Raw genomic sequence first — 16,769 nt, 5'->3', positions numbered from 1 at the left:
TCACGCATTTCACAGGACTGGGTAATTTGCTCACATGCCAAAGGCAGCAGTGTATCTCTGAGCAGTGGTGATGGTGAGGAAGCAGGGTGAAGAGCTTCAGGCCACTGTGGGCTGCTTGTGCGTGCCTGCTGTCAAGGCTCTGATGACCCACAGGTCAACAGCGGGCTTTCAGGTTTCAGAGGTGCACACTGGCTTATGAAAAGTGAGAATACCACATGGATTGCTTCATTTACCTTCTGCTGTTCCTGTGACCAAAAGGAGGAGGGAAATGCAGATCTCCCAAATAAATGAGCCAGGCAAAAGTATTGATTAATCAGTTTCCAGAGCAGATGCATACTGTTCTACTTTTCTTTTAGAGGACATTTGTTTCAGGCACCAGGCATCATCAGAAAAGATACTAACCCTTCCCCTGAAGGAAGGATGTAGTAAAACTCTGTCCTCATCTATCATCTGATCACCACAGCATTAGCGAGGGAATCCAGTTTATGAAGTTGATTTTTACTCTGTGCTACTGTTTTCAAACAGAATTGAAGCTCAGCCAGGGAAAAACATGGTTTAGTCTGTTGGACAAATAGGCATCTCCTTTGGCCAAATTGTACTCAACCTGTTAGTCGGGCTTGGTATAACGATGTGGCCTCAAAGACAAATCACACACAAAGGCATTTTGAAGCTCTTAAGAAGAATGTCTCTTCTAAGTTTTGATTTGTAAGCCCCCAGTATTTATCGTCCGCTTCTGGCAGAGAGGCACATATGAACTTGTTATGCTTCAGTAATGTCTCAGTTCATAGGAGACAAATGGTAACAGCACAGTGGAAGCAACTGCAGAATGGGATGGTAATTCTGCTTCTTGCCCAGACCTAATTTTTAAGTTCTCTTTTTCTGTTTCCAAATTCAGGATCAAATGTTTTGTTTGTGTCTCCCCCGGAATATCGTGACAGAAAATGCAGCCGTTAGAGCAATATTTCAGTTGTGTCACTGTAGTTATTACCAAAACATTGGCTTTTGGAGCTGCTTTTTATATGAATGCGCTTAAGAAGGAATTGATATCAGAATGCCCTTGCAACCACAGTTGTAAATAAATTCAGTGTATTTTCCAAACCTATGTTTTAAAAGACCATGCTGTAACATTAGCAACTCTACAGTAGATGACATGAGTCATGCCATAAATGGTGAAACACTAACTTGTTTTGTTTGGTAATTTCAGGGAGAAGATAGCATATTTCACAAGAGCAAAGATCAGTATACCAGCCCTTCCAGCTGATGATGTATAATCGTGCATATTCATTCAAATGTTTTTCCCATTGCCCAATTTTTTTTTTTTCAGATGAACTTTGTATTTCTAATGACCTGCTTTTACAGCTCTTCTATTTTACATTCAATATTGATACGTTTATTTGTAAAATACAGCACATAGAATTGTTGTACGTCTAAAAAAATGACAAAAAAAAAAGGAAAACCAAAGTAGATCAATTTTGGTATACTGATGCTGATTTTGTACAGTTTGTATGTATTGCATGTGTTTTTATTTTGTAAAGATGGAACAAAGGAACAAAGGCAGTACTGAGCGTGTATCCTGTTGAACCGCACTGTATTGAGAAATATTACGTTCAACAGAAGATTGTTTATCTTTTCACTATTTTCATGTGAGCAGACTGTGAAGATGGCTGTTTTGCCATGCAATATTTTTGTATAAGAGTGTGACTTTTGTAGTTTGAAGTTAACTACAAGTGTAAGTTTCTTTCCAAAACATCAAGGCTGCCTCACAACAGCTGCTAATTAGATTCATCACCCATATTGGAGTTTTTGTTTCTGAAAAAAAATTTCTTCTGTTCTTGTTCTGTAATACTGTGTAGGGAGAGACAAAATTCAGTTCTGTGAATGTACAGTACTTTAACCTGCACTAAAAGGTTTCTTGCATCTGTGGGAGAGTGGGGAAAGACAAGGCAGACAAGCAACCCTAAAAACTTCCTGTGAGACTAGTGAAAGGGCAGCTGCTTTCTGAACTGGAAGCTGAATCAAATTGGTAATACCAACACTGAAATCAGAATAGTTATATCTACTGTACACTTAGAATGAGTTTCTCTGTATTAGTCTTCTGTCCTAGAGGCTGCCTTATTGCCAGCTAGGAGAATATGAAAGTGTTCATTAGGTTTACAGTTATGAAGAGGATTTTATGAAAGCATTTGTACCAGGAGAAAAAGAAAAGTTTGTCCCCAGTAACTTGGATATCAGAAGCTTGTTGAAGTAAACTCTGTCTGGAAAGTAAAGATCCTGACTAGAAGGCACCATGTATTTCAATACAATCACGTTATCCATGTATGCATGGCCTTAATGTCTCGAAAGAGTTATAATTGGTGAGAAAATGGAAGTGAATATAACTAACGTTATGGTAGCAGCTGTCTGAAATTCGCAGTGACAATTCTGTGATGAGAGATCTGTGTAAGATCTGTGTAAGCCTTCCCCAAGGGCTTTCTTATGCACAAATACATCAGTTCACTTAAACATATAGCCAGATGTGCTATCTGGGGCAAGATGCTGGTTAAACATCATTTATGAATGCCTCACTTGTTTTTTCTTGGTTGGGTTTGAGATAACATATTTGAAAGGTCAATTAAAAAAAAAAAATCTGGAATTATTTAATGTAGAGGTGAAATGAAGGTTGACAGTTTCAACTTCTCAATTTGATTATATGTTTGTAGAATGATGTTTAGACATGTACTCTGTGATTTTTCTTTTATTTATTTACAGTCTTATTTATGTTGTGTTTAATATAGTTCAGTTCTGGCCATAAAAATATTTCACATGTGATGCTATTGTGAAAAGTATTTAGAGCTGTCTGAATTCTTGCCAGATTAGCTGTTTTTCCTCACGTGTTGAATAATTTTCAAAGAAGTATTATCATATATTTGTAAGCATGGAGTAAGGTCAAAATTTAAGGTTTGTTGGCCTTAGCTCACAAAACTCATTGCAAAATGTGTCTCGTTTTCCAAATTGGTAAAGTTAAATATATTTTGAGGCAGCTTTTAACAATTCTGCTTTTTTTTTTTTTTTTAATAAATTTAAATTATTCGACCTCAAAACACTGAATAGAATAAGCTAACACATACAAATAATCCTGTCAGTTTACAATTATAGATATTACTCAAAGTAGAATTTACTCTGCACAGCAGAGTGTAACAAATGCAATTAGTTCTGTTTCCAGGTACCGCTATCACTGCGGTTGCAGATATCAAAATTAAACATTACTGGTACAAGAATATTTAACCAAATGAGCAAAGGTTAGAAAAAAACTGTAATAGAAGGCAAATCAAATAAGATTTTTTTAAAATATTGCTATGTTTATGCTGTATTAAATATCAAATGCTCAGGACTGAACTAAATATTTAATCAGGTTATATGCTGAATGTGGTTCTGTTCTAATTTTGTCTGTAAAAGTATGCAAATACATCACGTAGATTAACTTGTCTCTGCACTTTCCATGTGTTTCAGTGATTGGAAAATACATTTTTTTAACAAAGTTCGTTTCCAGACCAGTGTTTTATTCAATTGTTATTGCTGTTCTACGTCTTTGTAGCAGCCATCTGTTGCTACAAAGTGCATATAGATTTGTCAGTGTAAACTGTTTGTGATTTATAGAAAGTTCACATCAATCACTGACAAGTCTTAGGATAAGTTATAAAGAAAATGATGCGTACGCTTGAAGTTAATTCTTTGCATTCATTAAAGAAAAGCTGCAGTAGCAATGAGTGCTTTCCAGCAGACAGCATCTTGTTACTGTTCAGAAATGCTCGCTTTCCAGAGAGCGTGTGTGGTGGTGCTGGGATATATTCAGTCACGCACACGCGATGAAGAACGCTGCGTGACACTGAGAAACAGTTAGTTTAGACTAGTGCAAATGAATAAAGGTCCATGGAATTTAATTTAAGGTTATGTTGAACTGGCACTGCAAACCCCTTCAGAACTTCAAGGCTTCTGCTGTTTAAAAGTGTTAGGTCTCCGTGCATCCATCACAATTTTTTACTCATTTAACATGAAAAAACAACACCAACACAGTCAAGCAAATAAGCATAAAAACACCACAAAGAACACTGCAACTGATCGGATTTTGGAGAAAAACAATGGTGACTTATATTGATGAGCTATGACAATCTAATTAAAATTGAAAGTAAGTAGAAATGAAAGGAACTGTACTGTAATAATCCCTCCCCCCAGTCTTGTAAACAGTAGCCAGTCTGTTCATTTTCTTACTGTAATGCAAGAGTAAGAAAACCAAAAAGCTAGCATGTACCCTTGTTAAAGTCTTCTGTTTCCAGTCTCCACCTGTTGACGGTTGTCTTGCATATCTGCCATTGTATACTGTTCTGGTAACTGATGGTCAGATGATAAGAAGATTGTCAAGAGGAGTAGAGAGCCTCCTAGAATTATAAAAAAGCCACCAAACCAACCAGTGAAGAGTGCATCCCCTATTTCCCATCTGGGCACAATCTCTGGGATCACTTCATCCCAAAATTCCTGGATTATCGTACAGGCAACCCAGGAAACAGGAACTAAGACCAGAACTCCAGCTATCCACATGAGTATTCCTCCAAGTAGTAACAGCTGTTTCTTTAGCTTCTGCTCTGTATCCTCCATCTTTAGGCAGTCCAAACCAAGGCTAGAGATGACAAGGCTCAGAAGTCCCAGTCCGTTTGATGTACATACTAAAATCCTGGAAATCCTGAATTCTATGGGTAAAGCTAGGAACGAATCAAAGTCTTTACACTGTGTTCCTCCTATGTCTTGGACTACACAAGTTTGCCAGAGTCCCATAGTCCAAAACTCCAGTTCATTTAAGTCTAAGCCGAGGTTTTTCCAGTCTGGTAAATAGTTACAGGTACCAGTTAAAATCCATCCTATTACAGACAGCAGCAATCCAAATAACTGTAGCCTGTGTCTGTGGACCAAGTCCATTTTTAGCAGTCAAAGTAGCACTAAACTGATGGCTTTTGAAAAGAGTATTCTGCACATACTGAACGCTGGCAAATGTTAAAGCTTTATAACATATGAAATACTCCTCCCCCTCCAGCTTTATGTTCCCTGGTTCCATGGGCAGCATTTAGGGGATAAGGAAATAGTGTGGTAAACCACTAATTGAAGGGTGTGACCACAGGTGGGTTCACCTTTCATTTGTATGAGTTGGTTAATTATTTGGCTTTTAGTTATATACTTTGCTTTTCATCTACCTGCTAGAGCACTGAAACATTTCTGCAAATTTTGGCATCTCTTAGTTTCTTATTAAAATAAGAACCACAAATACAGAGTACTTCAATATGACATCGATACATTCCTACTTAAATAGGCTGTCCTCACTATGGCCAGTTAAATATCATCTACCTAAAGGTTCTGTATTAAACATGTTTTGCTGTAGGTGAATGGAGCCCAAGAAGCCTTTGATAGAATGCATAAAATCTCAGTACCTGCATCAGAACAAGAGGATAAGTGTTTTTTGTCTCTGAGCCTATTTTTGGTGCGAGTTTGCAGATGCCAAAATGCCCAGAATGACTTGCATGAGCAGTTTTATGTGCTAGGTTGAGATCGCAAACACAACTTCTTGGGTACAAAGCACCGCATCATAATATCCCATGCACAAAAAGACATCTGCAAATCGTGGTAGCATTTCAGAAATCTGCAGTTTGCTTAGCACAATTTGCTTGTCCACAAAAAACAAACTGAGGCAATGCATGCATGCAGAGCATTAAGGATGTGGAAAAAAGTTCCTATGTCACTACATTAGACAAGTGGAAAATTGCGACAGGGAATCAAGCTTTGAGGCTCAGTTAGTTGATTTCATACGAAAAGGAAGCTTATTTTGGTTGAAAGCCAAAATGCCATGGTACATGCATATTCATTTTCAGAATTTTACCGTGCAGTTGAGAAAACAAAAACACCTTTTCTACATAGTCTGTGAAAAAATAAAATTCTCCTGTGCAACATTTTAAATAGTTCTGCAGATGAGAAAATACACCAGTTTCAGATACCAGTTACGGAGAAAACAGAAGTTTAGGAAACCAGCTAAGAAACAAAGAGTCCTTTGAATTGCTACTGGAACAAGCTGCTGGCTTGCACTAGAGTTTGGAAAAGATAGGGCAGTCTTTCTGTATACTTAAAGCCTTTGGTTTTAAGGCCTAGTTTCAGTTTCCAAGTGTTGACACTGATCTTGCTGTTCTGTTACTGCATAATGGACCGAAGATGGATGGAGTTCAGTTGAGCAGATTGTACAGTTTAGTAGGGAGCCTCCTAGTATAAGACAAAATCCAGCAAGCCAGCCAACAAATAATGCTTCCCCCAAATCCCACCTGGGAACAATATCCGGTATATTCTCATCCCAAAATTCCTGGACTGTGGAGTGGGCAACCCAAGAAACCGGGGCAATAGCTGTAATCCCCGACATCCAGAACAGCATTCCTCCAAACAGCAACAGTCGTTTCTTGTGATCCTCTTGTCTTCCACCAATTTTCAAACAGTCCAACCCAAATCCTGAGAACAAGAGGCCCAAAAGCCCCAGTCCATTGGAAAAAAACATCAAAATCCTAGAAATCCTGAGTTCTAGAGGCAAAGCTAAGAAAGAATCAAAGTCCTTGCATTGCATTCCCCCTTCTTCTTGGACAACACAAGCTTGCCAGAGTCCCATGGTCCAGATCTCCAGTTCATTCAGTTCCAAGTTAAGATTTTTCCACTGAGGTAAATAGGTAGTGAGACAGGATAGGACCCATCCCAACAGAGATAATAATATGCCACTTAATTGCACCACTGGTCGATAAACCAAGGCCATTGTAAGAGTAGTCCTAAAAGCTTGTGGAAGAAGGTCGCCCCAGCGGTTCTCTAACAACTGCTGTCTCGAGTGGTGGTGGAAGCTATGATGATTTTAGTTCTCTGCGGCCCCAAATATAAGCCCTTGCTATTAACCCTTTGTAAGCTCTCAAGCACTTTTTTGTTCTTCATGAAGATAATGTTTCACATAAAGGACGAAGAACTTCACTAAACCATGAGTTAGTCTTTCCGATAAGGATTTGATCTGTTACCTTCCAATTTGCTTGGTAAAATTATATCCCAATGCCTGATGATTACAAGCCTGAGGATGAACAAAGAAGGCTCTATGACCCCTCACCCTAAAATACAACAGAAATCTTTGTGCTTCGATACGGATTAATTAGATTTTAAGTGGTGATAAAAAGTCAGCTCTGCGCGCAACAGGACTTCATTGTAATAGCTAAATTTGAGATTTCAGGGATGTAAATCAAGGCCTTGTAAAGAAAGGTAGACTGTTTGCCTATAATCTTTATTCTTAGGCTTCCTCAACATACATAACGGCTTATCTTCCACTGCTCTGTTTTAAGTCCCAGCACTGTAAAAGACACTCTGTAAAAGATCCTTATGTTTCACATTTTCTACATTCATCTCTGTTAAAATGGGCTTTGTTTTGACTGACTCTTAAGGGGAAAAGGAGACGGGTATGGTCAAAGCACCATAGAGAATGAAATCCTAGACATCCCTCTACCATAATGAACTCAGGCAGATCACCAGATGGTGTAAGCTGTACCTGCCTCAGGACTTCAGCAATACCACAGTAGCAGCTTACACCAGCCCAGTGTCCCCTTTCCTAGAACCCATGTCCCAGATGGCACAGAGTGTACACTCCGTGTCTGTCTTTTGGCACTCAGTGCTCCAAGGGCCAGGGGATGTCTGGTGCTTTTCTGATCAAAGCAAGATATCGCTATGCCATTATCCTGCTAGCAAACCCTGCTTTTTCCTGCGGTCATGATAGCTATTCTTGTGCTTGTCTACTGGGTCAGCAGTGATTAGATCTGCCTGCTATTCCCCCTGCACATGTCACAGCACAGCCTGTATGGGAGAAAGCTGAGCAGTGTAAACGCATGTATGTGTGTACAACCCAAGGGTTCTATCTGGTCTTGCCTTCAGTTGCTGGATGTGACAATGTACCAAATCAGAGAAATTTGTGTATTTTAATTTGTAGTTGTTCAAAATAAGGTATGGTGATAGAAGAGCTTAACACCGCTTTTGAAGGTTTCCAAAATCCTGAAAGGTATCAGTAAGAAACTTAACCGTGAAGAAAGTCTCCTCTTCCTCATTTTTGCATTATTCTGTGTCAATTTCTAACCTTTGCAATTTTACTGCCACAAGCTGTGAGGAGCCAACACAAAGACAGACAATATATTTCCCCTTAGCTTGAGTACCAGCCCAGCCATATGACTTATACCTGGTAAAAAAATTGCCATGCGCGAGAGTAGGAATCACTGAGGACATTACTGACAACATGGGGAACAAATTGATGCAAGCGAGGCTCTACTTTTGGCCACCCACCAGGCATAAGGAATAAAAAAACCCCAAAACATCGCATTCATTCAGACTCCAGATTGCACTTTTAGATTTGGCAATGTGGTTTCTCTCCCCCAGTTTGTGTTCAGAGCAAGAAAACTAGTTTCTGGAAACCATCATGACATTCAATGAGTAACTCCATAATGCCATTTGAATAATTTTTCAGATAAACAACTGCTCTTCAGGAGTGCTTCTGCTCATTCAGGAGCTACATGCTTATTTGACTTTTAAATCACGGTTACTGCCAATTACTGGCAGCCAGTCACGCTTCCCTTGCCTATGAACCTTTAACATTTTCTTCCCTGCTGTTAATTCCAACTGTCAATACAGTGTAAAAGCACAAGATCAGGCACATGAAGTCCATTCATTCTGCTAATGTTGACCAGCAGCAGCAGTATGCCAGCCTTCACATTTTCACAGTCAGAAGTACTGAGACTGCAGCACCAGTAAGATCTGCCAATTCAGCTCTGCAATTTACTGTTAACCACACAGCAACTTAGAGCAAGCAAAAGCTTCCTTATACTACTCTGTGCAAGATTATAAAAGAATCCCTTTGTAAAAAAAGATAGGTAAGACTTGCTTTGTTGCCAGGGTAGTAACAAGGGCTGAAATGCCTCAACTTGAAACTTGCTCAGTAAGCCCATAAGCAAACAGAACTTGTAGCTGAACCAAGATTATGTAAATTCTCCTATCTTCTTTTCCACTTTTCCTCTCTACCGTTACTTATTTATTTCTCTTACATGTAGAAAATGTCTCATTCTCTGAAGGATTTTGTTTTGGTCAACTTGTGCCTGTGCAGAAGGTAACATCCCAGAGCTACTGCAAATCCTAGAGGTTAAAACTGGGGAATGCACAGCAGCCACACCACAAGCACCACGTTGATCTGCACCCCAGCTCTGCTCAGCACCAGCTGAACGACCGTCTCTGTCACTGAGTGCAGAACTCCCTTCAGTGTCTGCCCTACAATTCAGGGTAATTTGAAACATAAACTCTGCGCACTATGATGTAGGAATGACAGTCCCACGTAGCCCAGAACACTGATAGCTGCAGTGGCTCATTCAACACAGTGGAGATGGCCACTGCTGCCAGCCAGCAGGGCAGGACCACCCACTGGGCACCCGCAGCTGGTGCCAAGGGGCGAGCATGGGAGGGCTGTTCCCGGACAGGCCTGCCCCTCCTCCTACCCCTGCTCCCCTTGTCAGCAGCTGTAGCAGGACCCTGTGTGACCGACACAACCTCGCCCAGATGGAAAGTACAAATAGGTACAGCTACTAGTGAACAGGGTGCTTTCAGAAAGGGAAGACGAATTTGATTTGTTTTTTGAGCATCCTTTTTTTTCTATGGATTTCACAAAAAGCCTGATGTAAGCGACATTCAGGGATGTCACCCTACAATTCTTACGTGGCTGAAATGATCTCTGTGTGGAAATCTGATCTGCAGAGAACAGATTTCTGGTCCCCTCAACAGCGCCTGCCTCATGCAGGAACCAGCAGACTCTCTGTAGCATCACACCCCCCACAGCCAGACACTTGCCATAGACACCCAGACTGGGCACTTTAGATGTGCTGCTGTTGCCATTTGACTCTTTCAGCAGTCAGTTCTGTCAGACATTAAGCTTTCCTAAGTCTCCTTACAGCCAGTGCCCATGAACACACAGCACAGGACACAACTGGATCCCTATAATTTCTGTAACAGTTTTAAGTGCCAGAGATTAAACCATTCTTCTAACCAGTTCCAAGCGTAGCCTAAACTAAATGTTCACTAATCTAAAGCAGAATGGGGGTAATCAGCATGCATATCATTTTATGCAGGTGAGTGCATTACATTATTTTCCTTCCATTTCACATTTTCAGGCTGAAGACAAGGATTCCGAATCATATTGCAAATATATTTTCTTTAAAAAGCTTCAGAACTACCCTAACTCTTCTGGGAACCTCATGGCCAGAAAAAGATACCCTAATACCTTAATGCTTGAAAAGAGCATTAGGAAGTTATTGACTTCACAGAGCTCTGCAGCCCACACAGTTAACCAAATATTTTACGTTCAGCATAAGTGGAAAGAAACATCAGGTGCAGCACTTCAGGAGCAGATTGATTAGAAATTTAATCCCACAAAAGCTGCCTGTGTACTACTGTAAGACAATGACTCTTTCCTACACTTTCAGTTCCTATGTAAGACATAAGCATGTTCATACTGAAGGTTTGTTTATTCTCCTCCAGCAGCTCAAAATCGTGCTCATCTCTGAAGGATAGGTGTCTCCACTCGTGTTCTGCAGACACTATCATCATTTTTGCTAATTCTGAAGATTGAAAAAAAGGAAATCAGGTTCCCTAAATATTTTCTGAGACATATTTAAAAATCGAGTATTTTCACAAATCATTTATGCCTGTCTCTTATCTTTGGATTTCCACCCTGTAAATTCATATGCAAAAGATAGAAACAATAACAGGTGCGTTAATTTTTGTTTAACTAAATCTTATATAAGCCAGCAAAAAAGCAGCTAGTGCCAGAAGACACAAGGTAGTGTCTTCAGCATCTTCATACAAATGAGTTAGTTTATTCTGTTTGGCAGTCTTGTGTCTTCCACTTTATTACTTGAACAGGATGCTGTGGGAATTAGAATCTTCTTACCTACTTCTTACCCTGACTACTTCCTATTTATCTGTGGCAGTGGAACGTCTTTCAGTTTCACATTTCCAGTGTGCCCTGTCATGAAATAAACATCTAGCATGTGGACTTACTCTAGCCTACATTTAAGTGAAATTTGGCACCAGGGCCATAAATACTTATTCATGTTGATGGATCTTCAAATTTCAGAGTGTTTCAGAGAGCATCCCAGTAGAAAGAGAAAACTGAATAATTACCTACTTGCCTCAAAATACTGACAGTCATTGGCTTAGTAACAGTGTGATAGTGGCTGTATGATGGCCTGCTAGCGAAACAGATGGACCTGGATTTTATTAATTACCAAATTGTTATTATTCTCCTTTAAAAGTAATAATAATAAAAAAAATTAAAAAACCTTCCAAATTGTCTCCATCACTGAAATCACACCACCAAGTCAGACACACCCTGAAACAGAAAATCCAGCGCACGAACAGCATTGGTTGCTCACACCCATCTGAACCTGAATGTAATCCACAGCAGCAGCACTTAATTTTGAGCACTTAAAAGCCATCAGACAAGCAGTGAAATAACCAAAGCAGAGAGGGGATAGTTTCCATTTTGGAAGAGGAAGAGAAGCTAAATTTTATACTCACAGGTGACTAGCAGTGTCATTTCATAAAACATCTAACTCAATATTAAGCATTGATTTATGAGGTTACATTATTTCTTGCAATCTTACATCTGAAGTGTGCCCCTAAGCAATTGCTAAGATGCTGCTGGAGCACAGATGGTTTTATACCATTGCTGCACAGGGTTGGCACACAGAGCACAAGACTGGGCTGAGGGCAGCAATGGAAGGTGAGGACTCAGCAAAAACCTGCCACCTCAGCATCTTTGGAAAAGCCAGGAAGGAGCGACAGAACCTTCTACCCTGGAGAAAAGGGACAGCCATTGCAGGCCTTTCTGAAGAGGACCTCACTCCTCCTGAAGGTATATTCCCAGATTTTCAGTACTGCATGGGCAGCCCAGCTCCGCATTTCTTCCCTCTTCAAACATTGCATGTAATGAATTAAGTACTTTTAACATGAGCCTATTAGATATGCAAAGCACTGTTAAGAGTTTCACTTTTGTGAGATTAATCAAAATCTTGAAATAAGAAATCATGCAGGATTAATGGCAGTTGGACAAGATCTAGAAGAGAAAGGAACTGAAAGAGTTAAGCACAGCAAGGTGAAACTGCCTTTCTCTGCTAGAGGAACTTATTCAAAGGGTTGAAATGAGAGAGGTTAGATTTGCCATCATTATACTGGAAGAATAAAGAATGCTTTAAGGCTCTGTACTTCAACCTTTGCAGAAACTTTTCCATCACCATCCCAATTCAGACTTCAAAGTGAGGGCTGACTGAGTTAGAAAATTAGCCTTATTCTTCAGGGAACTATTTTTGATGTACTGTCAATACAGGAGATTACTGCAAGTATGAAAATTCATGTCACTTGAACAGTGATTTGAATGTGATTTCCTTGAATGATGGAAGTCTAAGAAATTAATTTCTGAGCTGTAAAATATATAAGGCTTCTTTATCATTATCCATCTCTTACTATGAGACTCCAGTTTAGTAGGCTGCTACATACATGTATTTCAACTATGCTCTTCATCTAACACCTGCAAACATTTTTATAATAAGCTTTCTCTCATTCCTCAAGAACTGTTTCTTATTATCAGTAAACTTTCAAAAAATTATTTGTAGCTCTCAGTAGAACCTGCACTGGAAATTGTTATTGCATGGCAGCAGGGATTGCAAAGATAATATGGACTTGTTAACCATAAATTAGAAGACTGAACATGCTTTTTAAATCAGGCTAGCCTGGGTGTGAAATGAGCCATGAGAATGTCTGACAAGTGAAGGAACTGAGGGGCACCTGTGGCATTTTTCTCATCTGCCATAACTGAGATCTGGGGGGATGGGAGAGAAGAATCTGAACAAATTTACTGTGGTAGTTTGAAATATGGTTATTTTTCATCAGATTGTCATGAGTTAAACTGTTTTTTTTTTTTTAAAGGTGCAGGGAGCTAGAAGATGCAAAAAGGGAATGCCTCTCATAGCAAGCAACTACTCTCTCTAATGCTGCAGAGCATTTTGCTACAAAAACAAGTTTTTCCTCTCCTGCAAATGAAACCTTAATAAGTTGACAGTTTAAAGAGTTCATGACATCCTGCCATTAACAAACTAAACCACTGATGTTTATAAGTATTACTGAAAACTTAGCTATCCACCTCTTACTGGTATCTCTTGATATCTTCATCCCTGTCCCTTCCCTCTGCTCCCTCTCACCTTCCATACTCTATTTAAAAAAAAAAAAAAAAAAAAAAAGAAAACCAAAAACAAAGTCCCTGTCTATTCTTGTTCTTTTAGGAGGACAGTGAGAAAAGAGAAAAAGGAGTCAAAGAGGCACTTCAATGGCTACAAGGCAGGATGATCTCACTGAAGAAGAGATGAGTGCAGAGAGGAAGGAGCAAGATCGATTTTCTCCCTTCGCTTGTCCCTGGCTTCCCACCAACTGCTGCTACTCAACAACATACAAAGATGCCAAACACTGCCTGCAGAAGTGAAAAGGATGATGGAGATGATGGAGAGAATCCACTAAAATATATAACAGATGATATATTGCAAAACACAGTATAGCTGAGACAGGTGAGACTGCAGGAGTTCTGATTAATTCTGCCTCAGCAGATTCAGATAATGCCTGACTGTGTTCCATAGCAACCCAGAGAGAGAACTGCTGAAGACTTCTAATACTACGCCTATGCCATAATTATTTTCATTTCAACCAACCGATGATCACTACACGTCCTGTAAAATTATCACACGCTTTCTAAACGTCACTTGCAGAGAGGTGAAATCTACCCCTGTACCACAGATTCAAACATTTAAACAGAGAACACTCTACCAGAAATTAAAGACATTGAAGAGGCTTAGGTTCTGACTGTGAAAAAGCAATTGTGAAGATGATTACGATCGGTATTTCCCAACATAAAGAAAACTTGTGTTCCCTTGAGTAGACATCTGCTTTGAATTCTTTGGCCAGTCACACAGAAGTACCCACTTTTTTCTTTAATAGTATCTCTTGCTGTGTACCACACAAAAGCAGTTGTTCTGTAATATACTCATGTCTTTGTAATATTTTGTACAAAATCACACACAGACAAAGGTTAGCAACTGCGTAAATTAAAGAAACGTATAAAGACAATACAGTCAGTCACATTACTGAGCTTAGAATACTAAAGCTCCATTCACTAATACAAGAATGGCTTTAGGACACTAGGCCAAGCCAAAGGTCTGTGTAGCCCAGTAGAGGTAACCGGAAGGAAAAGAATACAAGAAACTGGTAAGGATAGATTGATACGTAAAGACAACCTGGGCTTCAACTCTACATTGTTACGTTTCCCTGTGAATTTGGCTGACAACATGTTTACTGCATCCAAAGCATCTCACAACAGAAATTCAACAGGGTAAGTTACAACTTGTATCATTTCCCCCCCCCCTTTGAATTGTAAACATGCTGCTAGATCATTTTATTTGCTAGTTTCCAGTTCTTATGTTAGGACAAAAAGTGCACAAGCGTTTGTAAACCATTACCTCAAAATGATTCGTTCTTGTACGTATCTTTTAAGCACCCTTACACAGAGGCCTTCCCTGTGCTGAAGACTCCCAGCTTACTAAATACACAATCACCTCAAAACAGATAAAGAGTGGCAATCTCTTGTGGTGAGCCCACCTGCCCACTTCAGAGTTCTACACAGTGTGCACACTGCCAGCTACTGTTCTGTAAGAGGAATTAACATGGGAAAGAAAACTTCTCTTCTTTCACATCATTCCCGTTATGGCTGTCACAGTCATTTTTCTGTTGACCATACACTTTAGGACAAGAAACAAATTTGTGTTGAAATCTCTCTTGAAGATGAAAATATTGCATACAGCACCATCTTGTTAGCAGATTGATATGTTGGTAACTGCATTTTGCCATTTTGAGAGAACAACTCCTCCAGCCCAAGAAATAAAATGGAAAAGTATAATCCTCTCAACAGCATTCTGCTTGAAGTCTAGTATCGTTCACTGTACAATATATCTCAGAATTGTGTGCTTTTAGGGAAGTGTTGTGGTGGGGCTTTTTTGTTTGGTTTGGTTTTTAAAGGAAGGATATGCTCCCAAGTGGATGTATGAATGAATTTCCTGTAGTTTCTGCCAGGTGCACAGATGGCAGGAGATTTGGAAAGTGCTCCTGGCACCAAATGCATGATGATTCTTATGAAGTATAGGTTCAGTTGTTGGGAGCAATGCATCTGTATTCATTGAAAACCCTTTATGTTCCATCATATTCTCATGCTTTCTCTTTACCTTATTATTCCTTCTCTGCAAGACAATGATCACAGAACTTGCTGCTGTTGTGCTAGAGAGAAAAATGGGACATTACATCCCTCAAGGAGTGCAAGTGAACTTTTCTGTCTGATCCATGTCTGATTACAGGAACCACAACTCACATGTACACCACTGAGAGCAGGACATAGAAGTTGGTTTAACCTGGAGAGTTACCCCACAGAGACAGGATAAAGTTACATAAAGTTTTAACATAAATTGAAAGAACTATTAAAAGCTATTTTTATCCATCTTTTCCTTACAAGACCAAGTAAAGAAACCTGGACCAATAAACACTTCTTTAGTTTTTTGTTTAAAAAGCCTCCACTGGCAGAAAAAAACAAACAAACAAACAAAAAACACCACAAAAACACCACAGAGATCTTAAGTAACTTATTCTAATGAAGCAGTGGAATACAGATCACATCTTGTAAAGACCATCATTCTTGTTCTCCACTTTTGCTGTCCTTTCTTAAGCAATAGCTTCTAATGGCTAACGGCACTGTCTCGCACATGTCATTCCTGCTGCCACAGTCCCCAGACAGAAACAGACTTTTGTTGTTGTTGACATCATTATGAAATTTCATTCTATTATTTGGTACAATTTTTTATTCTGGTATGATGTTCATGCTCCTTGCAGTACCTATCCACACACATTCACTCTTCTGACAGCACCAAGAGGACAGGGACCTTTCTCATCTCCCAGCACAGGTTTGGAAGAAACTGGAGGCTGGCAAGAGTTCCTCTTCCTCTACTCCCTGCTAGACATGAGAAGCCTTCGTCTCTGACCTCTTCATGTGGTTTGCTTTCAGAGATGTTTGATTGCTGAGCTCCCTGCTGGATTTCTTTGCATCCCCACAAATGCAAGACAGAAGCAGCCTTCATCAGATTTCTGCTAGGAGCCAAACATCAAACCACTACCAAATTGTGAAAAGCTGGAAGTGGCATGACTTAAGAAAAGGAAAGGGAAAGGATATAGGAAGGGAACATCTTGTCATGGATGTGAAGTGCAGTTCCTATACCGTGTCCATGGAAGCATAGCAACTATCAGAAAATAATGCTGTGGCATTTTCTCCCTCTTAATTACATCAAAGTTGCAGCTCTTAGATAATTTCAAGGGCTTAGAAGACAGCCGCCACTCTGAACATTCAGCTTTCTTGTCGTCAGAGCACATTCCACAAAATGTAACAAATCTGGCTTCTCAGTCTTGTACAGCAAAGCACAGTTCAGATCTGGGGGAACCCAAATTGCAAAGCCAGTGACCCCATGGGTCTGAGGAGATCAGCTGCAACTGAAGTAGAAGAAAACAGCTTCCACCAGCAAAGGGAGGCTGTACTTCCTCAGTGAGGCTATACTACCTCACTGAACTTC

General features: G+C 39.8%; 3 protein-coding genes across 7 annotated transcripts in view; 1 reads left to right on the top strand and 2 right to left on the bottom strand.

The window, feature by feature from the left end:
* The window catches only part of WWC2 (WW and C2 domain containing 2), an 87,225-nt gene extending 84,161 nt beyond the window's left edge, over positions 1-3,064 (top strand). For all 4 annotated transcript variants that reach the window (XR_007376423.1, XM_048942090.1, XM_048942091.1 and 1 more), the window contains one exon: positions 1,205-3,064. Coding sequence is in view for 3 of the 4 variants with exons in the window: in XM_048942090.1 (XP_048798047.1) it covers positions 1,205-1,271 (67 nt within the window). In the remaining variant the exon portion in view is untranslated. The remainder of the gene's footprint in view (positions 1-1,204) is intronic.
* Positions 3,065-3,178: 114 nt separating this feature from the next.
* Positions 3,179-4,957, bottom strand: LOC125692045 (claudin-22-like). The gene has a single exon (XM_048942117.1). It carries the CDS (start codon positions 4,948-4,950, stop codon positions 4,294-4,296), a length of 657 nt encoding a protein of 218 aa, XP_048798074.1. The 5' UTR covers positions 4,951-4,957; the 3' UTR covers positions 3,179-4,293.
* A 1,193-nt stretch (positions 4,958-6,150) lies between these two features.
* LOC125692046 (claudin-22-like) overlaps positions 6,151-16,769 on the bottom strand; it is an 85,469-nt gene continuing 74,850 nt past the window's right edge. For both annotated transcript variants that reach the window (XM_048942118.1, XM_048942119.1), the window contains exon 2: positions 6,151-7,111. In XM_048942118.1, coding sequence (XP_048798075.1) covers positions 6,158-6,811 — 654 coding nt within the window. In that variant the 5' untranslated portion in view covers positions 6,812-7,111 and the 3' untranslated portion in view covers positions 6,151-6,157. The remainder of the gene's footprint in view (positions 7,112-16,769) is intronic.

Source organism: Lagopus muta, chromosome 4, assembly GCF_023343835.1.
Source record: "Lagopus muta isolate bLagMut1 chromosome 4, bLagMut1 primary, whole genome shotgun sequence".
Taxonomy (NCBI): Eukaryota; Metazoa; Chordata; class Aves; order Galliformes; family Phasianidae; genus Lagopus; species Lagopus muta.
This window is presented reverse-complemented; position numbering and strand designations above follow the sequence as displayed.